This window comes from Rhyacophila brunnea, unplaced genomic scaffold (genome assembly GCF_057557595.1).
Source record: "Rhyacophila brunnea isolate RB1 unplaced genomic scaffold, BYU_Rbru_1.0 scaffold_3, whole genome shotgun sequence".
Lineage (NCBI taxonomy): Eukaryota > Metazoa > Arthropoda > Insecta > Trichoptera > Rhyacophilidae > Rhyacophila > Rhyacophila brunnea.
Genome location: NW_028232965.1, coordinates 47746572 through 47764223, shown reverse-complemented (window position 1 = coordinate 47764223; position 17652 = coordinate 47746572). Strand labels below are relative to the sequence as shown.

General features: G+C 33.6%; 2 protein-coding genes across 2 annotated transcripts in view; one reads left to right on the top strand and one right to left on the bottom strand.

Annotated features, from left to right (window-relative positions):
• Vps11 (vacuolar protein sorting 11) overlaps positions 1 to 3078 on the bottom strand; it is a 29567-nt gene extending 26489 nt beyond the window's left edge. Inside the window, exons 1-2 of the mRNA XM_085952114.1 lie at positions 2907 to 3078; positions 2710 to 2778 (exon numbers count right to left, since the gene is read on the bottom strand). Of these exons, the coding sequence (XP_085808240.1) occupies positions 2710 to 2778; positions 2907 to 2921 (84 nt within the window). The 5' untranslated portion in view covers positions 2922 to 3078. The remainder of the gene's footprint in view (positions 1 to 2709; positions 2779 to 2906) is intronic.
• A 750-nt stretch (positions 3079 to 3828) lies between these two features.
• beta4GalNAcTA (beta1,4-N-acetylgalactosaminyltransferase A) overlaps positions 3829 to 17652 on the top strand; it is a 137607-nt gene continuing 123783 nt past the window's right edge. Inside the window, exon 1 of the mRNA XM_085952326.1 lies at positions 3829 to 4257. The gene's annotated coding sequence lies outside the window, so the exon portion shown is untranslated. The remainder of the gene's footprint in view (positions 4258 to 17652) is intronic.

Genomic DNA, 17652 nt, shown 5'->3' with positions numbered 1-17652 from the left:
AATACACTGAAAAATCCAAGATAATTGATAGTCATCTATTCGCAAAATTCAGAAGTACATAGCTTTATTTTATAAATTAGTAAGGTTTATAACCATAACTACTGCCGCATGGATTCAACTATGTTATGAAGTATTCGATGGGAATTTAAGATGTGGTTTGTATGCATTTTTAGTCACGTGACGCCACTGACGCCAGTCTCTGTTTGGCTTTTTATTCCGAAATCATAGGCTATTTAGTTAGCGCTTACATCCGCACATTTATTCAAAATAATTAATAAGAAGATAATTTAAAAAATAATTTCTATGGGATTCAATCACATATAAATATTGATTGTTGTTAAAATATAAAATAATTTATCTCGCGATTTTTATTTATCAGTTATTTATACCTAAATCTGTCTTTTAAATGTCTAGCTTTACGGGTTAAATTATAAATTGTTATGGAACATATTATACACAAAAACGGATATTTTCAAAGATGATAGATAATATATTTTGAGCATATGTTACGTTTATAAATGTTTAGGAAAATACATAATTCAATCGAATTGCTTATTTATAAACTAATTATATCAAACTAATTGAGATTTTAAAATTTCATCGATTTAGTGTACCTATTCATCAGTAGTAATATAGGGTTATCTTCTTATTTCCCGTAAATATATCTGATAAGCTTGGTTACTCCACAGCCTACCTCTTTCCAAAAGTCACCCTTCGCCATTGCTAGATAGAATGAGTCGTACATGCATTCCGTATTAGGGATTTTGAACGCAATTTGATTTTCAAATCGAACAATTGTACGTGTAGTTGTATTACTAACAAGTTAATCATTTTCTTTGTCTAATGCTCTAATGGTAGTTCCAAAATAAAATGGCAATTTGTGTTCTAGTTTGATCTGTTGCCTTGTTTCTATTCCATGGTGTTTGATGTTAGTGCTTCCTGAATTCTGTCGAAAAATAAATTATTTTAGTTATCAAAAGCTTTATTTGGCATCAATTGTTACTATATTACTATACTCAATTCGGATCAAGACAGACAATTTGATAACAAGGTGGCAATAAAAATCGTCACCATCAACAACGGTCAACGTGTAACATTATGTGCACAATGTGTAAAATGCTCAATACCATGTTTTGACAGCAGAACGAGTATACATACACCTGCATTTTATCTAGATGAAAAGATGACGCAAACGTATTTCGCATGCATATTGTGTCATTTTTTCAGTCAATATAAATATTTTAATAAAAATTTTGTATATTATGTTTTTATCTGACAAATTTAAATATTTAATTGTAAAAAATATTCATAAGTAAATATTTGTAGTTCTACTCAAACATTTCACGGCCGCCCGCAGAAGCCCTACGATCCTCCAGGGGACTGCAATTTATGAGTTTGGGAAGCATTATTTTCTGTGATTATTGATCTTAAAAATAATGGTCAATGTATTGCTTTTAGTTGCCTACATAAAATTGATGAAGGAATAACTTTCCAAAGATATTTATGGCTAAATTTTATATTCAATTGTCTGCTTTGTAATGGTAATATATCGTCGCCCCAAAAGCAAAAGGGCACATGTGCAATTTTGACGGTTTTGAGTTATGAATGCAGTTTTCTTCGTATTTTTTTTCTCTGCATTATGGGCAAAACGGCATTTGTGAAGCAAAACCCATGAATTCACAATTGAGCAAAGAAAATAAAGGTTACTTGTGTATTTGTAAACTGATCTTCATTTTATGTATAGGAAAAAGGTAACATGTACATGATTTTAGGAACTATGTGCAATGTTTACAAAATAATAAAGGAAAAAGGTAACAAGTGTAATTATTTAAAAGTAGGGCCTTTGTACAAAAAAAAATTCGTTGCAGGAAAAGGGCACCTGTGAAATTTGTGAAAAATTTAAAACATGTTGGCAGCGGACAAAGAGGCCCAAATAAATATTTTGGAAGATCACAATAAGCGTAAAGTGGACGCTCGCAAATCAAAAGATGAAGATAAAGCTATTCATAAATGCATATAGGAAAAAGGTAACATGTGACTTAAAACCTCTTAAAAATCAAAAATTGACAAATTATAAAAAAAAAAAAATGTAATTACTTAGGTCACATGTGTTCCAAATTTCATTTCAAAATATTAAGTAATAACCTCTTCACGATTTTTGTTCACTCCAAAAACACTTAAAATGCGTTTTTCTCAAAACTCAATTTATGCACAAGTGCCCTTTTGCTTTGGCGATATTATATTATGAGATGTGTGAAATGTTAAATTGATATCGATAATATTTTGACAATATCTACAGATCAGAATCATGCATATTGTGATTGTAATAGGGTGAAACTGAAATTATAGTAGGTGTGTAAAGTTCTCTTTAAATGAACCTGCAATGCGGTGTCAATAAGTTCATCAGTAAACCAAAGGTCAATTCCATACATTTAGGCTTCATTTTATAGAGAATCTAACAGAAGATTTTTTCAATATATTTTACCTCAATTTAAAAAAAAATGAGATATCTACCTATAATTTTATTACCCAATATGGATACCACACTAAAAATCATCATCTCCTAATGAAAGGAGACTTTGTATATTAATTTAATTTTAATATCTTTGTGTGCCGTTATCTATGATTAGTTAATGCTGTATCAATAATGATTCCCTTTAATAGCTGTATTAGCATGAAATCATTAAAACGAGAGAAAATTACAAATACCTGCAATGCTTCTGCCACTTTCCCTCCATCGATGTTCTTATGCAGATCGAAGAAGTTGAATCGACGCCACTGCAATAAATTAGATAATTAATTCACAGGCGCCAAATATAATGAAATACATAATGTGAAAATATAATATTCAACTAGGTATTTTAGTGATGTCAACTACTGCAAGAAAACACAATCTTATCACTTACCTCCAAAAACGTCATATTGATTTTTAATTATAATAAAGCTATGGGTAATTCAATGTTTGGCGTAATCCGAAATAACATTATTTTTACAATCACTGTTACAAATTTTAAAATAACATTTGTGAAAGGGCACGAATGACTAGCCAGACATGACAGTAGTAAGCTGTCAAAAGTCAAAATAACCGCCCCCTGTTTTACCGACAGCTTAGAAAAGAAGCAAAACATGTCGCTGCATTTAGTATATTGTATTTTAAAGAGATGGCAGCTTTACGGAAATCAATAGCGGAGAAGGCGTGTATTCGGATTTCTAAATAAACTGATACGATAATAAATTTATTTTAAACACACAATTGAACGATCTATTATATTGAAAATGTCAACATACGTACGCAATCATGTTATGATTTATTTTATTCATCAAATATTGACTCAGAAGAAAAACGTTACATACTTCTTCAATAGTAAAGTGAAAGGTTAAGTTAATTTTAAGGTACCTATTTAGTTAGGTACGTAGTTTGTTAGTTGTTAATACAAAAGTCAAAAACTACTAAATAACTTGACTCATTCAAACATTTAAACTTGTCATTGATATTAATTATTGAAATATTGAAGAATAGAATATTAAAGGTACCAGCCTACTTATGGTAAACATGATGATTATCTTGCAAGACCAGGGAACTCAGAAATAATGTCTGCTAAAAATCTGTTCTGTGTGCAAAACCATAATGTTTTTCCTATTCACAATAATATTGCAAATGTAACAAAATAAGCATTTATTTGTATTCTATTGATTGTCACGAGTGTAATAGAAGGTCTATTATTGTTACAATATTAATTATTATACATATTGTGCAATAATATATTATTTACGAATTTAGCTCCACCCCTATGAGTCAGCTGTTCGGCAGCGGCCTTTAGTTATTTTATAATGTCTTGGGAAGCTGTGCGAGTTGTACGACGCTCTTGGCATTCGCAGAACCGCGGTTAATTTTGCGCACTGCGTCCTTGTCTGTTTATAAAATCAGTTAGTGTTAACTCTAAAATCGTTACACCTTCTTAAAAGTATGCGGTTATCATATTATTAACGAAAAATTATAAATAAAAGACCGCGGGTGCGTCAGATTCTCTCTTTTGCCGCCATACAAGAGAACGCGAAACTTCCGTTAAAAATTATGTCCCTTCGTTGGATTCGTCGAAGATTTGTTGTTTTCATTAATGGTATAGCAGTGATTTAATTTGATTTACGTCTGAATTGGTCTTGCGATATTTTTAATCTCTGTGGCTGCATTTTGTTGGGTGTTGAATCAACATTTTACGAGATTTAAGTGTGCGTCAGCTGCCGTGCTTGTGCTAGGTAAGTTCCGTTCGCATCTATTTTAACTATATGACGTTAGAAACATTTAGTAATTGAATTGTAAAACCAAATCGTTTATTAATTTATTATTGACCGCCATTGTTGTCATTTTTCTGTAATAACCAACAATGCTATTTGATTTTAAAGGTGTGTAATAATATGCATTCAACCTACTTCCAATAGTTCACTTACAGGTGAAATTAATTAGGGGGACTTATTTTTTTCTTATATGTACGATATCTAAACATTCTAAGCCTATTATGGCATTATGTAGACACAATTTAAGAAACTAATTTCTTATTCCTATTAGTTTATACATAAGTATTCATCTGTTAAACAGATGTTTGACGTTTAAGTGTCAAGTTGGGATATTGTTGTTATTAGATAAGACGTACTGCTTTCGCAGAAATCAAACACTGTGTTTGAATAATACTTATATTAAATTGAATCAGTGTATTCGTCTCAACCGTACATGCAGTTAGGCAATCAAGAAAATGATTAACCTCGCGATGAAGAACAGCGACACCCGTGACACCTATAATATATGTCCACATAACCTATTTTTGCTCTGATAGTCTGATGCTCTGAACTGAAGTAGTTTGTCAGATGATTGAGTTTTTCCAATAACTGTGTTAATAATATTATACTCGACTTATTACTGGTCGTTTGTGTAATTAATTTATTGTGAATGCCTATTTGACCAAGGCATACCTACTCGTTTCATGGCATTATTTAAGTACCCACATACTTACTATATTATTATTTTTTTCATCAGAGAAAGTTGATACCTACCTAAAATAATAATATGTAGGCTGACATAAAATCCCGCCTTTATTGTATTTAAATCAGTTTGCTACCTTGTTGTTCACAATAACATTCTTATGTAGGTATTGTTTTTAAATTTAAACTTGGAGCCGTAGGGCATAGATCAGCGGTGGCCAAACCGTTGCGCATTGCATATTTGCGCCTACTTATTCTTTTGTAGTAGGCGCCTTTATAAACCCATTTTCACTAAGTGAACAAAATGTAATACAGATGCCTAGTAACATACAAATGAAACTGATTGATTTAAAAACAAAGTCATTATTGAAAATGAAATTTGATAAGCTTTTTCCAGATCAAAATGCTTCTGACATAATTAATTTCGTTCATTACCCTGTGAACATTTCCCAGAGCTAAGAAAATTTGCAAAAAGTTATGGGTATAATGTCGCTTTTCAAGCATTTCCATCCATGAAATTGATTAAAAGCAAAACAAGGTCGCGAATAACTGATTCAAATTTGAAGAATTCTCTGCTGCTCTCAGTAACAAATTTAACACCAAACAATGAAAGACTAGCGAAATCCAAACGCTCAAAAGCTCTCTCTCTCTCATCACATCCAACAACTGTGGTCCAGAGTTATCTTCACCAAACGAGACTCTCCGGCAGCTGTAGCACCATCAGCGGTCCACGACAGCGATCACCCTTTCGTCCAAGAGATCATCTCTGACTATTGTAGATTGGTGCTCTAATAAACGTGTGTTATTTGAACTGGCATAAATTAATTAATTTAATTGCGTGATTGAGTTATTCCTTTTCCTCCCCTAAGCGAAGCAGATCCTACCCCTATCTCTATTTTCCAACCCCAACCGTGAACTTAAGAAGGTAGAAAAGGTGCTTGAGTTGTATGGCGCATCTGAACTCGTCTGTGAAAAAAATTGGCGCATGGTATGCGAGAGTTTGGCCACCCTGGCATAGATGATAGATAATAATAATATTATCATAATATTCTTAAAACGTTGACAATACCTAGTTAGTGTCTCCAACAATGATATAATTTTACTTCTTGAGCCTTGAGACAAAAATCTACATTTTCATATACTTAGCACAATAATATTGTGACATTACCTATGATATTTTAACACGGCGAGACATGCAACTTTATTACCATGTAATATGGTTTCTTATACTAAATCTAATTTCGACATCTTTCTATCATTACTATACCAATATAACAGTGGCTAAGGGTGGGGGTAGGCGGTTAAGATCCGCCATAAATAGTGCACATTAAATTTTGTTAGTCATACCTACGTATTTGTTTTTATTGAACTAAAACTGGTGTTTGTTAGTTTTTAAAAATTAATTTAAACCTGCCTAAACCAAACCATAATAGTTTTGGTATATTTTGGGTGATACGACAAAATTATGCAGACTTCTTCACTCATACTTATTTGTTTTCGTTGGATTAAGAATACATACTCTTAAACATATTGTAGGTGCATTTTTCTTAATTCATTAAGCCCTGCCTAAACCAAACTATAATAGATGAAAATATTATTATGTTTATAAAATATTCAAAGTTATGTATGATTTAATTGCATTATTTTATATATTTTATAGATAGACTAGTATTTTTTGACGATTATCTATTATGGCTTGGTTTCGCAGGGTTTAATTGAATTTTAAAAACTAACCAACACCATCTGTAAATTGTAGTCTTATTTCAATGAGAACAAATCAGTACCTACGTATGTCTGACAAAGCTTAATGTGCACTATTAATGGCGGATCTTCTACCTCGAGTCTACCTCCACCTTTCGCCACTGCTATATAATATAGGTACATTATACTATAAGACGTATATTATAATATGAGTATGAGAGTATGACCAGGAGATTTACAATTTAGAAGATAGAAGTGTCAGTGGCGTACCTACATAGCTAGAAATATTGGTCCCATATGCAAAAATGTATGGTTGTTATAAGTTATAATATTGTTAAAAATTGTGTATGGCCAAAGACGTTGAACACTTCTCTGTTCCAAGCTCTTCATATCACGTACCTACATAATAATATAACATAATCAGCGATCTGTTCTATACACAAGACTGCTATCGACCGCTACGGCAGCTATCGAGGGTAGTTTTGTATCGAAGTATCATCACTTATTGTAACAATTACAATAAGTTAGTTGTAATTGATACAATAAGTCCTATGTTTTTTAAATTTTAGAGCGAGATAGACTGACTGTTTATTTAAGCGTCAATGACATTGAGACACATCGGCCACATTATGAGAGGACAAAAATACAGCATTCCCCAACTTGTCATTCACGGAAAGATCAATGGGAAGCGTAGCAGAGGACGGCGCCGCATTTCGTGGCTTAAGAACCTCCGTGATTGGTACGAGTGTAGCTCCACTGAACTGTTCCGGGTAGCAGACGACAAATATAAGATCGCCTTGATGGTGGCTGACCTCCGCTATGGGATGGCACAATAAGAAGAAGAAGACATTGAGCTACTTTACGAGCTGTTTGTTGGCGAATTTACAATCTGCCTGTAAAGTCGCCCAGTGTCATCGAATAAGCTAACAAGCAGATTGTAAACAATCTATCGAGAAAAGTTGAAAGCCGGTCAACTTTACACGCTACACGCCGGCGTGTGGTCCTACTGCGTCTGCGCAGTAGAGCGTAGTAGCGACCTACCGGTAAAAAACGAACTACGTTCTGTCAAAATAGTCGCTAGATTGTTGGCTTCTTAGCGAATGGAAAGTTTTGTGTGTCATCATCACAATCGCAGTAGCTGAATCGCCCGCTTTTAAATTCGCCAACAAACAGCTCGTAAAGTAGCTCAATGTAATTGACGCATTAGACGGAGTCGAAGTATTAGCACTTATTGTAACAATTAAGTGTAATACTTTGATACAAACATATGAAAAACTACCCTCGATAGCTGCCGATAGCAGTCTTGTGTAGAGAATAGATGCGCAGTTTACTTATATAATTATTTATTGCATGTGTCGCAATATTTCAATGAATATTATGTAGGTATGTATTTAATATATGGGTATTATCAAATTATATAATTTCATTAATGACAAAAAAAAATATAGTAGGTACTGATATTTAGGGACGCTTGTCCGAATGCATACAATATAAGAAACGCATCGTTTGTTAGTTTGATTTGCCTATATGTATAAAGACTCTGATGGACGAACCAAACATCGTAAGTCAAACTGAGTCAAATCGAAACCAAATTGGAACTCCACTAGCTAGAACATGACAAAACAGAACAGCCAGGAGAAAAATAAAACACCCATTTCTGTGGAATCTATTTATTAATTAAATAGGTACTAATACAACTTTATAAACGAAATACACACCGATATCATATTATACGTAAATATTTAATATTTTAAAATTTGTGAAATCATCAACTGTTTATTAGGTAAGTTCAATATCCTACATACATTTTTTACAAAATTGTTATTTCGAAAAAAATGGATTTTTGTAAGACATTTATCCCTACCTACATAATTACAAAAGTTTTTGCGTGATACTAAATTTATTGTAAGTTTTCCACTGACTGAATAGGTACACTTCATAACAATGGCTTAAGGTAGCTGTGGTACATAAATTGTGTCGCTTTCGATGTACTTACTTCACCCTCTCACGCCCCGGTATTGGGGCATGGGGAAAGTGTACGGTCGCGCCCTTAGACAATAGATACAGATAGACGCTTCACATTGCCTTGGTACGTGAAGCTGCTTGCCGTGTGTTTGGTTGTGTGAGTGAGTGGACATATACGAATACAAACGTTCGAGACCATAGGCGTGCGGGAGAAACGGAATATTATTAATATTCATTGATGTTCATTGGTGGATATCTTCAATATAATAAATACAGAAACTTCAAAATGTATTATTATTTAATTATCATAATAATATGGTACTTACATTAAAATTAACAAAGTAAATAACTAAGTAGGTACATGAGTATAATCAATATTAAACTGACAAATTATCATATTAATTTACAAGTATCAATAATTCAAAGGTATGAAATCACATCATCTAAAAATATATACCTACAGAGTATATAAATAGACATGCACAATAGCGAATCGAATACAAAATATGGATCAAAGAAAATCACTTTGAAAAATTCAGATTATTAAAACACAAGTTGAAGGACGTGCAAAAAAAACCTATACAAATTATAATATTTGGATTATATAGAACAGGTCTGGGCAAGCGGCCCGCCAAGTTTTTCTGCGGGACCGGCGAGTTTTAATCGTATTTTTGAAAAAAAATACTTTTTTCTACATTTAACGCTTTGTTAAAAATAAAATTTTATAAATACATAATGAATCATGCCAGTAGGTATGTTTTATCTATTTTTGTATTTTCGTTCAAGCGGTTGCCACATTTAACTGGTATTTTATTGTAATTCGTTTAAATTATATATTATGGAACCTCTTTGTTCAAATTACTTACCCTTAAAAAAATGTTTCAATCCTTCAAATTGCGTGGGCAATGCGTCATACGTTAAGCATACCCTTTTTTTCGTTCTTTTAAGATATGCCGCTTCGAAATGTTTTTATTAATACAACTACTTAACAAATACAACTACTGGAAGTCGGAGCCCAGCTGGAAGGATTGACACGATGTATTTGATTTATCCAATTCTGCCTTTTTGGTTCATATTTTGGGAATCTGTAATCCATTAGGGAGCAACATTACAATAACATTCATAAACCAATTACATTTAGGAAATCACGAAGCAAAAATGTTCACAAACAGGGCACTAAATCGATTATTCCTCGGGAGTTTTTCAACATGTATACTAAATTCCATTTCTTTAGCAAAACAATAAAATGATTGCCTACTATAGGTAATCTTTACTAATATTTTTTTTCAGTTTTTTGTTACTTCAATTTTAACCACATACCCAGTTTTTGCGGACGCCTATGAATAATCATTTCGCTAGTGCTCGCCCAAAGTGCTCGCACTAGACGTTCAGCATTAAAATATAATTTTCTATTTTTTTACATTATATAGTATTGTTAAGCGGTGAAAATGCAACCATTCGATAAAGATATGCATAATTAAAGTTATTTCGAAAAAAACACTAGGTCACTTGATATTAAAATATATAATAATATACAAATAAATTATCACGAACATGTATCAACTTACCTATGAAACGTAATACCATCTTCTTGCTTATCAGTACGGCTACCACACTTTAAGACAACACACAGAACCATCTTTTCTACTTAATTAACCAAAAATATTTACCACTGACTTTATGTTTACCACAAAAAAATGCAATTGTAGCAACACGAGCTCGCGGTTATGGATGCTTTCTGAAGCGTTTCACCACGATTTGCCAGCGACATTGTTGGAAACTAACCAACACATGTGTAGACCTTTTATCTTACTCTAGCGCGTGTCTCAGAGATCGTAAGGGTGCCGAATACTTTCTCACTCGCACTCATGCATCGTTTTTGTTCAGGCCTTGGTCGCGCCACTTCTCCAGGTCCATCGCCAAATCTCGCGCCATGCGAGACCTGCAGCGCGTAGATTATATTCCGTAGCACGCCGCACGCCGAGAGAGAACCGGCCACTGCGACGGAACCCTTGGGGTTGTGCCACAAGGGTACGGATGTCGCATTCTCTGGCGGCATCCAGAACACACATCCCAGCCACGTAAAGCGTCTCTCCGTGATTACTTCAATCAGCGAGGGTTGCCGTGTCCGCTCACGAATTCTACTGTTTGTACCCCCAAGATTCGGCGGAGTCATCGATTCTCAAAGCTCAACAACCGAGTCCTTTGAAGGTAAGTAAACTACCACGACTCACAGCCATACAGGAGCACAGACAGCACACGCGTTGGACAAACGACATTTGGTCCTCACAGACTTGCCTACAGCCTTGACCTCTGCGTGACAATGTATAATATACACAGCGTTAATTAATTTTTGTTTTAATGTGAAATTATTTTTTCCGTTGTATTCCATGTCGAAATTAGAACCAAATGACAATTTGTTTCAGCCAGTAAACTCTTAAATGTAATAAATATAGGCAAAATAAAATTGGACGTAGCGCTATTTGTACCTCACTTTTTAATTTACTCCCCATAAGGCACATATTTCCGTGGCACTGTCATGAGTTTACCAGATGCTACAGCACGGGAGACGCCCTTTTCAATATTGAACGTTCCCTTATTGGTTGACTTAAACACGCGCGAAATCAACCAAGCTTTAAATAATATGAAACACGGACTTGGCGCTTTTTGTAATCAATCGAGACTTAAAATATTTTTTTTCGTAGGGTTATGTCGCGTTTTGGAGTTTATAGATCAATTCATATTGTGTAAAATTATACAAAAATACTTGCGTATTTTTTTCTTGATTTTGACCAAATGTGGACTTATCGCTTTTTTGAATTAGACGCCTCATATCACTTAAATCAGTAAATGGGCCGCAGTTGGAAAGGGCAGTATGCGCCATGGTTATTGTTTACATAAACTTCTTAATCGATAATTCGTCAACGTCCCTCAACGTGGAAAATGGCTGTACAAAAAATAACAATGAATCGAGTAAAGTGCAACCAAATAAAGCACAGATATCGATATTGTAAATATTACTTAAACCTAGTTTTTTCTATTCCGGTTAGTAAAATAATTGCATACTTAATTATACCGAGTCGCGACTCCTAAGTTTGAGAAATGGTTAACTTATTGTAGCAATACATATAATACCTATATGATAAACTACCGTGGATAGTCGTCGATATGTCGATATGTCTCATTTTTGGAATGCAAAAATGTTAAACTATAATGACTTTTAAAGATTTATGTATGAATGATAGAAACTTTCGGGATAGTTTAAATTAAATTCTAGCAGTCAATGGATTAAATATTAGATTTTTAATTTTTGAAAACGTAATGTAACCTAAAAATACGCTATGGGCAATCCGTGCGCATCACTTTTTTATTGTACCACAAATATAAAGAAAACATTTTTAAATGAAAAAACAAACAAATATTAACAAAAAACCCTTTTTAACTTAACTATTATTTTATTTATCATTCCCTTCAATATAAAACGCCTTATAATACTTAAATTAACATTGAACATAATATTGACTCTTACTTCTTTTTCAAAGTGACACTTTATTTTCGTATAATATCTATAATGTAATGTTCTGACACGTCGGTTGTATCAATAACAGACGGCTCTACAGTAATTTGACAAGGATATGGCCGACATTCAAAGGAACAACTATAACAACCACAATCGTCTTAGTTGTAAAACGAAAGATAATCCATACAACTGTGGGTTCTGGAAACAAAAACGGCAGTTTCCATTTTCATAATATGATGGCAAGCCGATAAAAATGTATATTTTATGAAAAAAACTATTTTAATATGTTATTTGTTATTAGGATGCAAACAACATTATTTAAGAATCTATAATAGGTACATTTTTATCGACTTATCATTTTACGAAAATGGAAATTGTCGTTTTTGTTTCCAAAACCCTCAATTGAGTCGTAAACGACGTTTTTTATTACATAGCATTTTTGACACTCTTGCGACTTCGTCTACGATCAATATCGGACGTTATAATCAAGTACAGACCAACAAACTTATCTGAAGAATGGGATAGGGGAGCCACTGTCGAAAACTACCCAATCAACCCTGGACAGAATCTGATATTCGAATGAAATTTTCAAAATATCGTCCGGTAGTTCGTAGTTCCATTTTTGGCCATTCTACATATAAGTTTGTAGATCTATATGTACCTTTTTATGCAACGCTATATTGTAGCGATGTTACGCCACTGATAAATAATTGAATCATATTTTTTCTTCTAGTATCGGCACGTCCCTGAGATTTTTTTTTCCTCAATCGGACACAACTTTGTCTCGTAATTTTCGTTTGTCTCTACGTTTTTCCTTTGCGCGATTGGTCTTGAATAATATTATCAATGTTCATTGGCCGTGACCGAAAGGAAAACATACATTTTCGCGGCAGCCGAAGCCAATCAATTGAACAATATATTTAATTATTAAATGTGTACCTACGTCGAATTAGGTACGCTACTTAAATTTTCCACGACTACTTAAGTATGAAAGTACCTACCTATTCATGTTATTTTTTTTTAATAATCTAGTACAATCGACGTTGTCAATAATTTGAATATGTGGTAGGTTTAATTTGATTATTCTTTTTTCAAAATGAACACAAGAATCAAAACAAAAGAAAATGCTCCGCATGTCATTGGATGATTTTACTCTTCAAAATAATAATGTCAAAACCACTCTACATACAGTATATCGCCAACCTTATTGATAGCTGTATTGTTTTCGTCCTATTTATTTTTTGTACCCAATATTTTCATTGTTTTCTGTCATTAGGTGTAGGTACCTAGTAATAATTGTTTTGTTTTCAACTGGAATGGAAAATATGTCAAACGTCTGTTTAAAAACGTATTAGTATTTTTACTAACTGAAGTCATTATAGGCAGTAGGTCAAGGTTTAAATTGATAGGGGATTCAAACCCTCCCCTCTATGCACCATTGTCGGAAACACTAGCTTGGATCTACTGGACGAATGTCTCCCCAAGCTGATCCAATTCCTCTCGGTTTTATGCATTGCGTTGCCAGTTGCCATGTAGGTACAACTTCTGCAGAATATATCGGTCTTTACGTAATATGAAAGAACAAAATATAATGTAACAGTAAAACAGAGCAGACAGAATAATAATAACATAGGTACTGGCTGCCCGGAATAACTCCCTACGGGAGCAAATGTAAGGTGTGTAAGATTTGTTATTTGCTAATGAAAAATATAATTGGTATAGTGGAAAATTCAACATTGATTGTAAAGTGGTCTTTTAAGTTACTAATTATATTATACAAGTGACATGGCGTTTAAAAAAACAGCAGTTATCACAGCATATTCATAATCATCATCATCATCAGCCTGAATCTATCCACTGCTGGATGAAGGCCTCTTCAAGCTGCTTCCACTTCTCTCAGTCCTGTGCGTAGAACTTTATCATTTCATCGATCCAGCGGCCTCTAGGTCTACCTTGCGGACGTTTTGTACCTCTTGAATACCACTGGATGACTAAATTCGTCCAACGATTGTCTCTTCTTCTAGCAATGTGTCCAGCCCATCTCCATTTGAGGCTTTTAATGAACTCTATCACATCGCAAACAGTTGTCTGCTTCCTTATCCACTCATTCCTCTTTTTGTCCTTTCGCGTTATGCCCAACATGCACCTCTCCATACCGCGTTGTGCTACTCTAATGTACTCGTTATGGGTATAAAAATGTATTCAGCTAGCTTTTATTTTTGATAAGTTATCAGCATTTTATTCATAACTTAGATTGCATTTTATGAACTATTGTGTATAAACTTTAGTTAATATTTTCATAGCAATACTTTGAATGTTTTGACCTTACATGTATACACCCTTTCATACACCAACACTAACATAAAGAAATGAAAAATATGTTTTAACAATGTAGCAGTAATCAGCTTGAATCTTTCGAATTTCTTCGTCGCTATATGCGGTCAATGTTTTGGAAAGTCGTTTTTATTTTACATTATAAATAATTGCTCTGAAAAGGGAAAAAAATATGTACTCTTTCCAATCCAAGTAATAAATCACATCCTAACTAGCACAACGAATCGCTTGCTTTACCTACAATGGTTAAAAAAGCCTACAATTTCTCTATATCGTAACCTATCATTATTTTGTAACTTTTCCGTTTCTTTTTTCGCTGCCCGCTTAGTTTTGAAACATTTAAGACTCGACGAAAATCAATACATACATCTCTCTGAAGCGCAATATTTAACCCCGTCATGTGGGGGCAAAGTAGGCTTTCCGCCTTCCTCGAGGTTTCTCTGGCCGTAATTATTGGCAGCTGTCCAACGCAATTGTGTTGTTTTCACTTGCCGGCGCCGCATTTTATCGTTTTCTTCCACTAGACGTTTCCCTCCATCGCCCGCCACGTCTCCAAACCTTTATTCCTTGGTATATCGTCTCGGAGTGTCCCAGGAGCAATCTCTGAATACTTTGATCGGCGTAGAATATTATGCTATCCGTGATTCCTACAGTGACGTCCCTAGACAAAATGCCGCCCCTAGGCAGCACCAGAATGTCGCCCCATTTCTATCATCCTTTCATGTCTACAATATCTAAGAAATGTGTTGTATGGATACATTACTAACAATATATGTACGAGTAGGTATATACCACTAAGACATCTACCTATCTAACATCTACATATCCACTAAGACTCCTTGTACCGATCTAATTTATATTTTTTTTATTTACACACTTCTACCGTTTAATAACATACTATCCATCTCTATACTGATCTATCTCTTTTTTTATGTAAACTGTTTTATATTTCTTTGTTTCTAAATGTGAAGCGCCTAGTTTCAAAAGCCCCTAAAACGGTTTTTGAAAATTTTTGAGTTAGATATGCATTTAGATGGATATTTTTGTTACCTTTATGATATCCAAAGATTGAACTTTAAAAAACGCAAAAAAACATCAATACGAATGATCAAAAATTAGGCTAAATTTCAAAACCCGCTAAAATGGTTGGGTGTGCTTTTCAAATACCACTAAAATAGAAAGACAAAATACTCTTTAGAGTGTAACGAATTAAAAAATAAATATATAAAGTTCACAGATTTAATAGATATGATTTTATCTCATTTTTCTCAAAACTACCAAAAATTGTTCTCATTTTTCTCAGAACTACCTAAAATCGTTTTAGGGGCTTTTGAAACTAGGCGCTTCATATCATGTTGTGAACGTGTTAAACTTATAATTTGTAATGTCCACAATATGTTAAAAATAAATAAATTTAATTGGTAATACAGTGACTTTTTATTTGTCGTTTTTGCGATACATTAATTTACCTGTCTTGAAGAATTAAGGGCGATCCGTGTCGCTTTTCTTCTTCACAAAACTTGACAACGTTTATAATGATATTTAGCCTGCGATCGCAAAGTTTTAGGCATTATTAAATCGATAATCGATGACTTCGATATACTTAGACCAAAATTGTGTGGACCAGGAACGCTAGGTGAGACGCTCTTCCGTGCGCACCGGTTAATAAGTCAGACTAATTATTCGCAAATCTGCACGTGTCGTTTCTGGTCACCAAGGACGTCGAAGGGCAACGGAAGTAAACTAGACATCGTGAACCCGACAAAAAAGTACAGTCCTGTTAAACCTTTAATGTTAATTAATACATTTTGTTTCCAACCAATGAGCTGATTTATTTAATGGATATATATTTTAGTCATTACTTTAGGTACTTAGCTATTTATATAATATACCAAATGATTCTCCTCGATTTGCCGCCCTTCGATTAACGCCGCCTCCAAGCGACGCTCAATCTGCATACCCCCACGGGATGTCACTGGATTCCTATTATGATTGAATAATAATATCCTTGATCAGAACAGACCTTAACGCACGGAATATTTTATAAAGCTGAAATTTGTCTCATGTGATCGACTTCGCTATGTAAACAAGACAGTGTTTTCGTTCAGTCTAAAAGCTGAACATAATAATAATATTTATAGACCTCGCCATGAATAAAGTAAACTGTTTATTCTAATTCTAGCAAGTTTATTCTAACATATCACTTAACTCAAAAATCGATAAAATAAGTGATAAATGTAATGTTTTATTCGGGTAGTTAACTATTCCGGGAAGTTAACTATTAAGCGTGATATTTTTTTAACACGGTCGCCCATGACCGCGTTAACAGCGAATTTTCGTTGAGTAAGACAGTTAACACGTTTTCATTGATTCCAAATGTCTCCCACTAGAATTTCCAATTATATTTTTTTTAATGGGACGCCCACGATGGCCGCGTGGCTTAAGCGTCGGCCTATAATGTCGTGGGGTCCCTGGTTCGAATCCTGGGTCTGACAAGTACACTTGTTGTTTTTCAATTTGTGACAATTTGTGACATTATGGACTTAATAGGTTGAGCAAGTGGCTAACATATAATACATTGAAATCCAATCTAGAATGTGGTGACATAAAACACGTTCATATGACGTGGAAGAATGCACATGTTTTCCATCCGCGGCTGAAAAAAGAAATACGCGCTTTTATATAAAAAGATATAAAATGTGACAGTTTTTATACAATGTATATTTATTTACGGGTAGTTGTAATAAGTAGTAAAATAATATAAAACAAACGAATGTTAAGAGGGGACGTGCGCCGCGTAGGTCAAAATGGTGGTTTTATGGTATTTTCAAAGCATGATCCTGGACATTCCTTAAACGTTGTAGATAATCTATTTATATAATTTTGAAGTCTTATTAATATTATCCTTTATATCTATTTTAAACACTTGATGACTGCATAAAGTATTTTTATTGCATAAATAGTATTCTTTTAAACCTTTCGATCTAATGTTTTAGAATACAGTCATATTTCAGTACATCCATGTGCAGTGGTGTTAAGATTTTTTACGTTTATTAATTTTTAAACGCATTTATAAAACCATTGGCAGAATTTATGTTGACATTATTATAGTGAAATATTTACGATAAAAAAATATATTTATAATATAATATTTT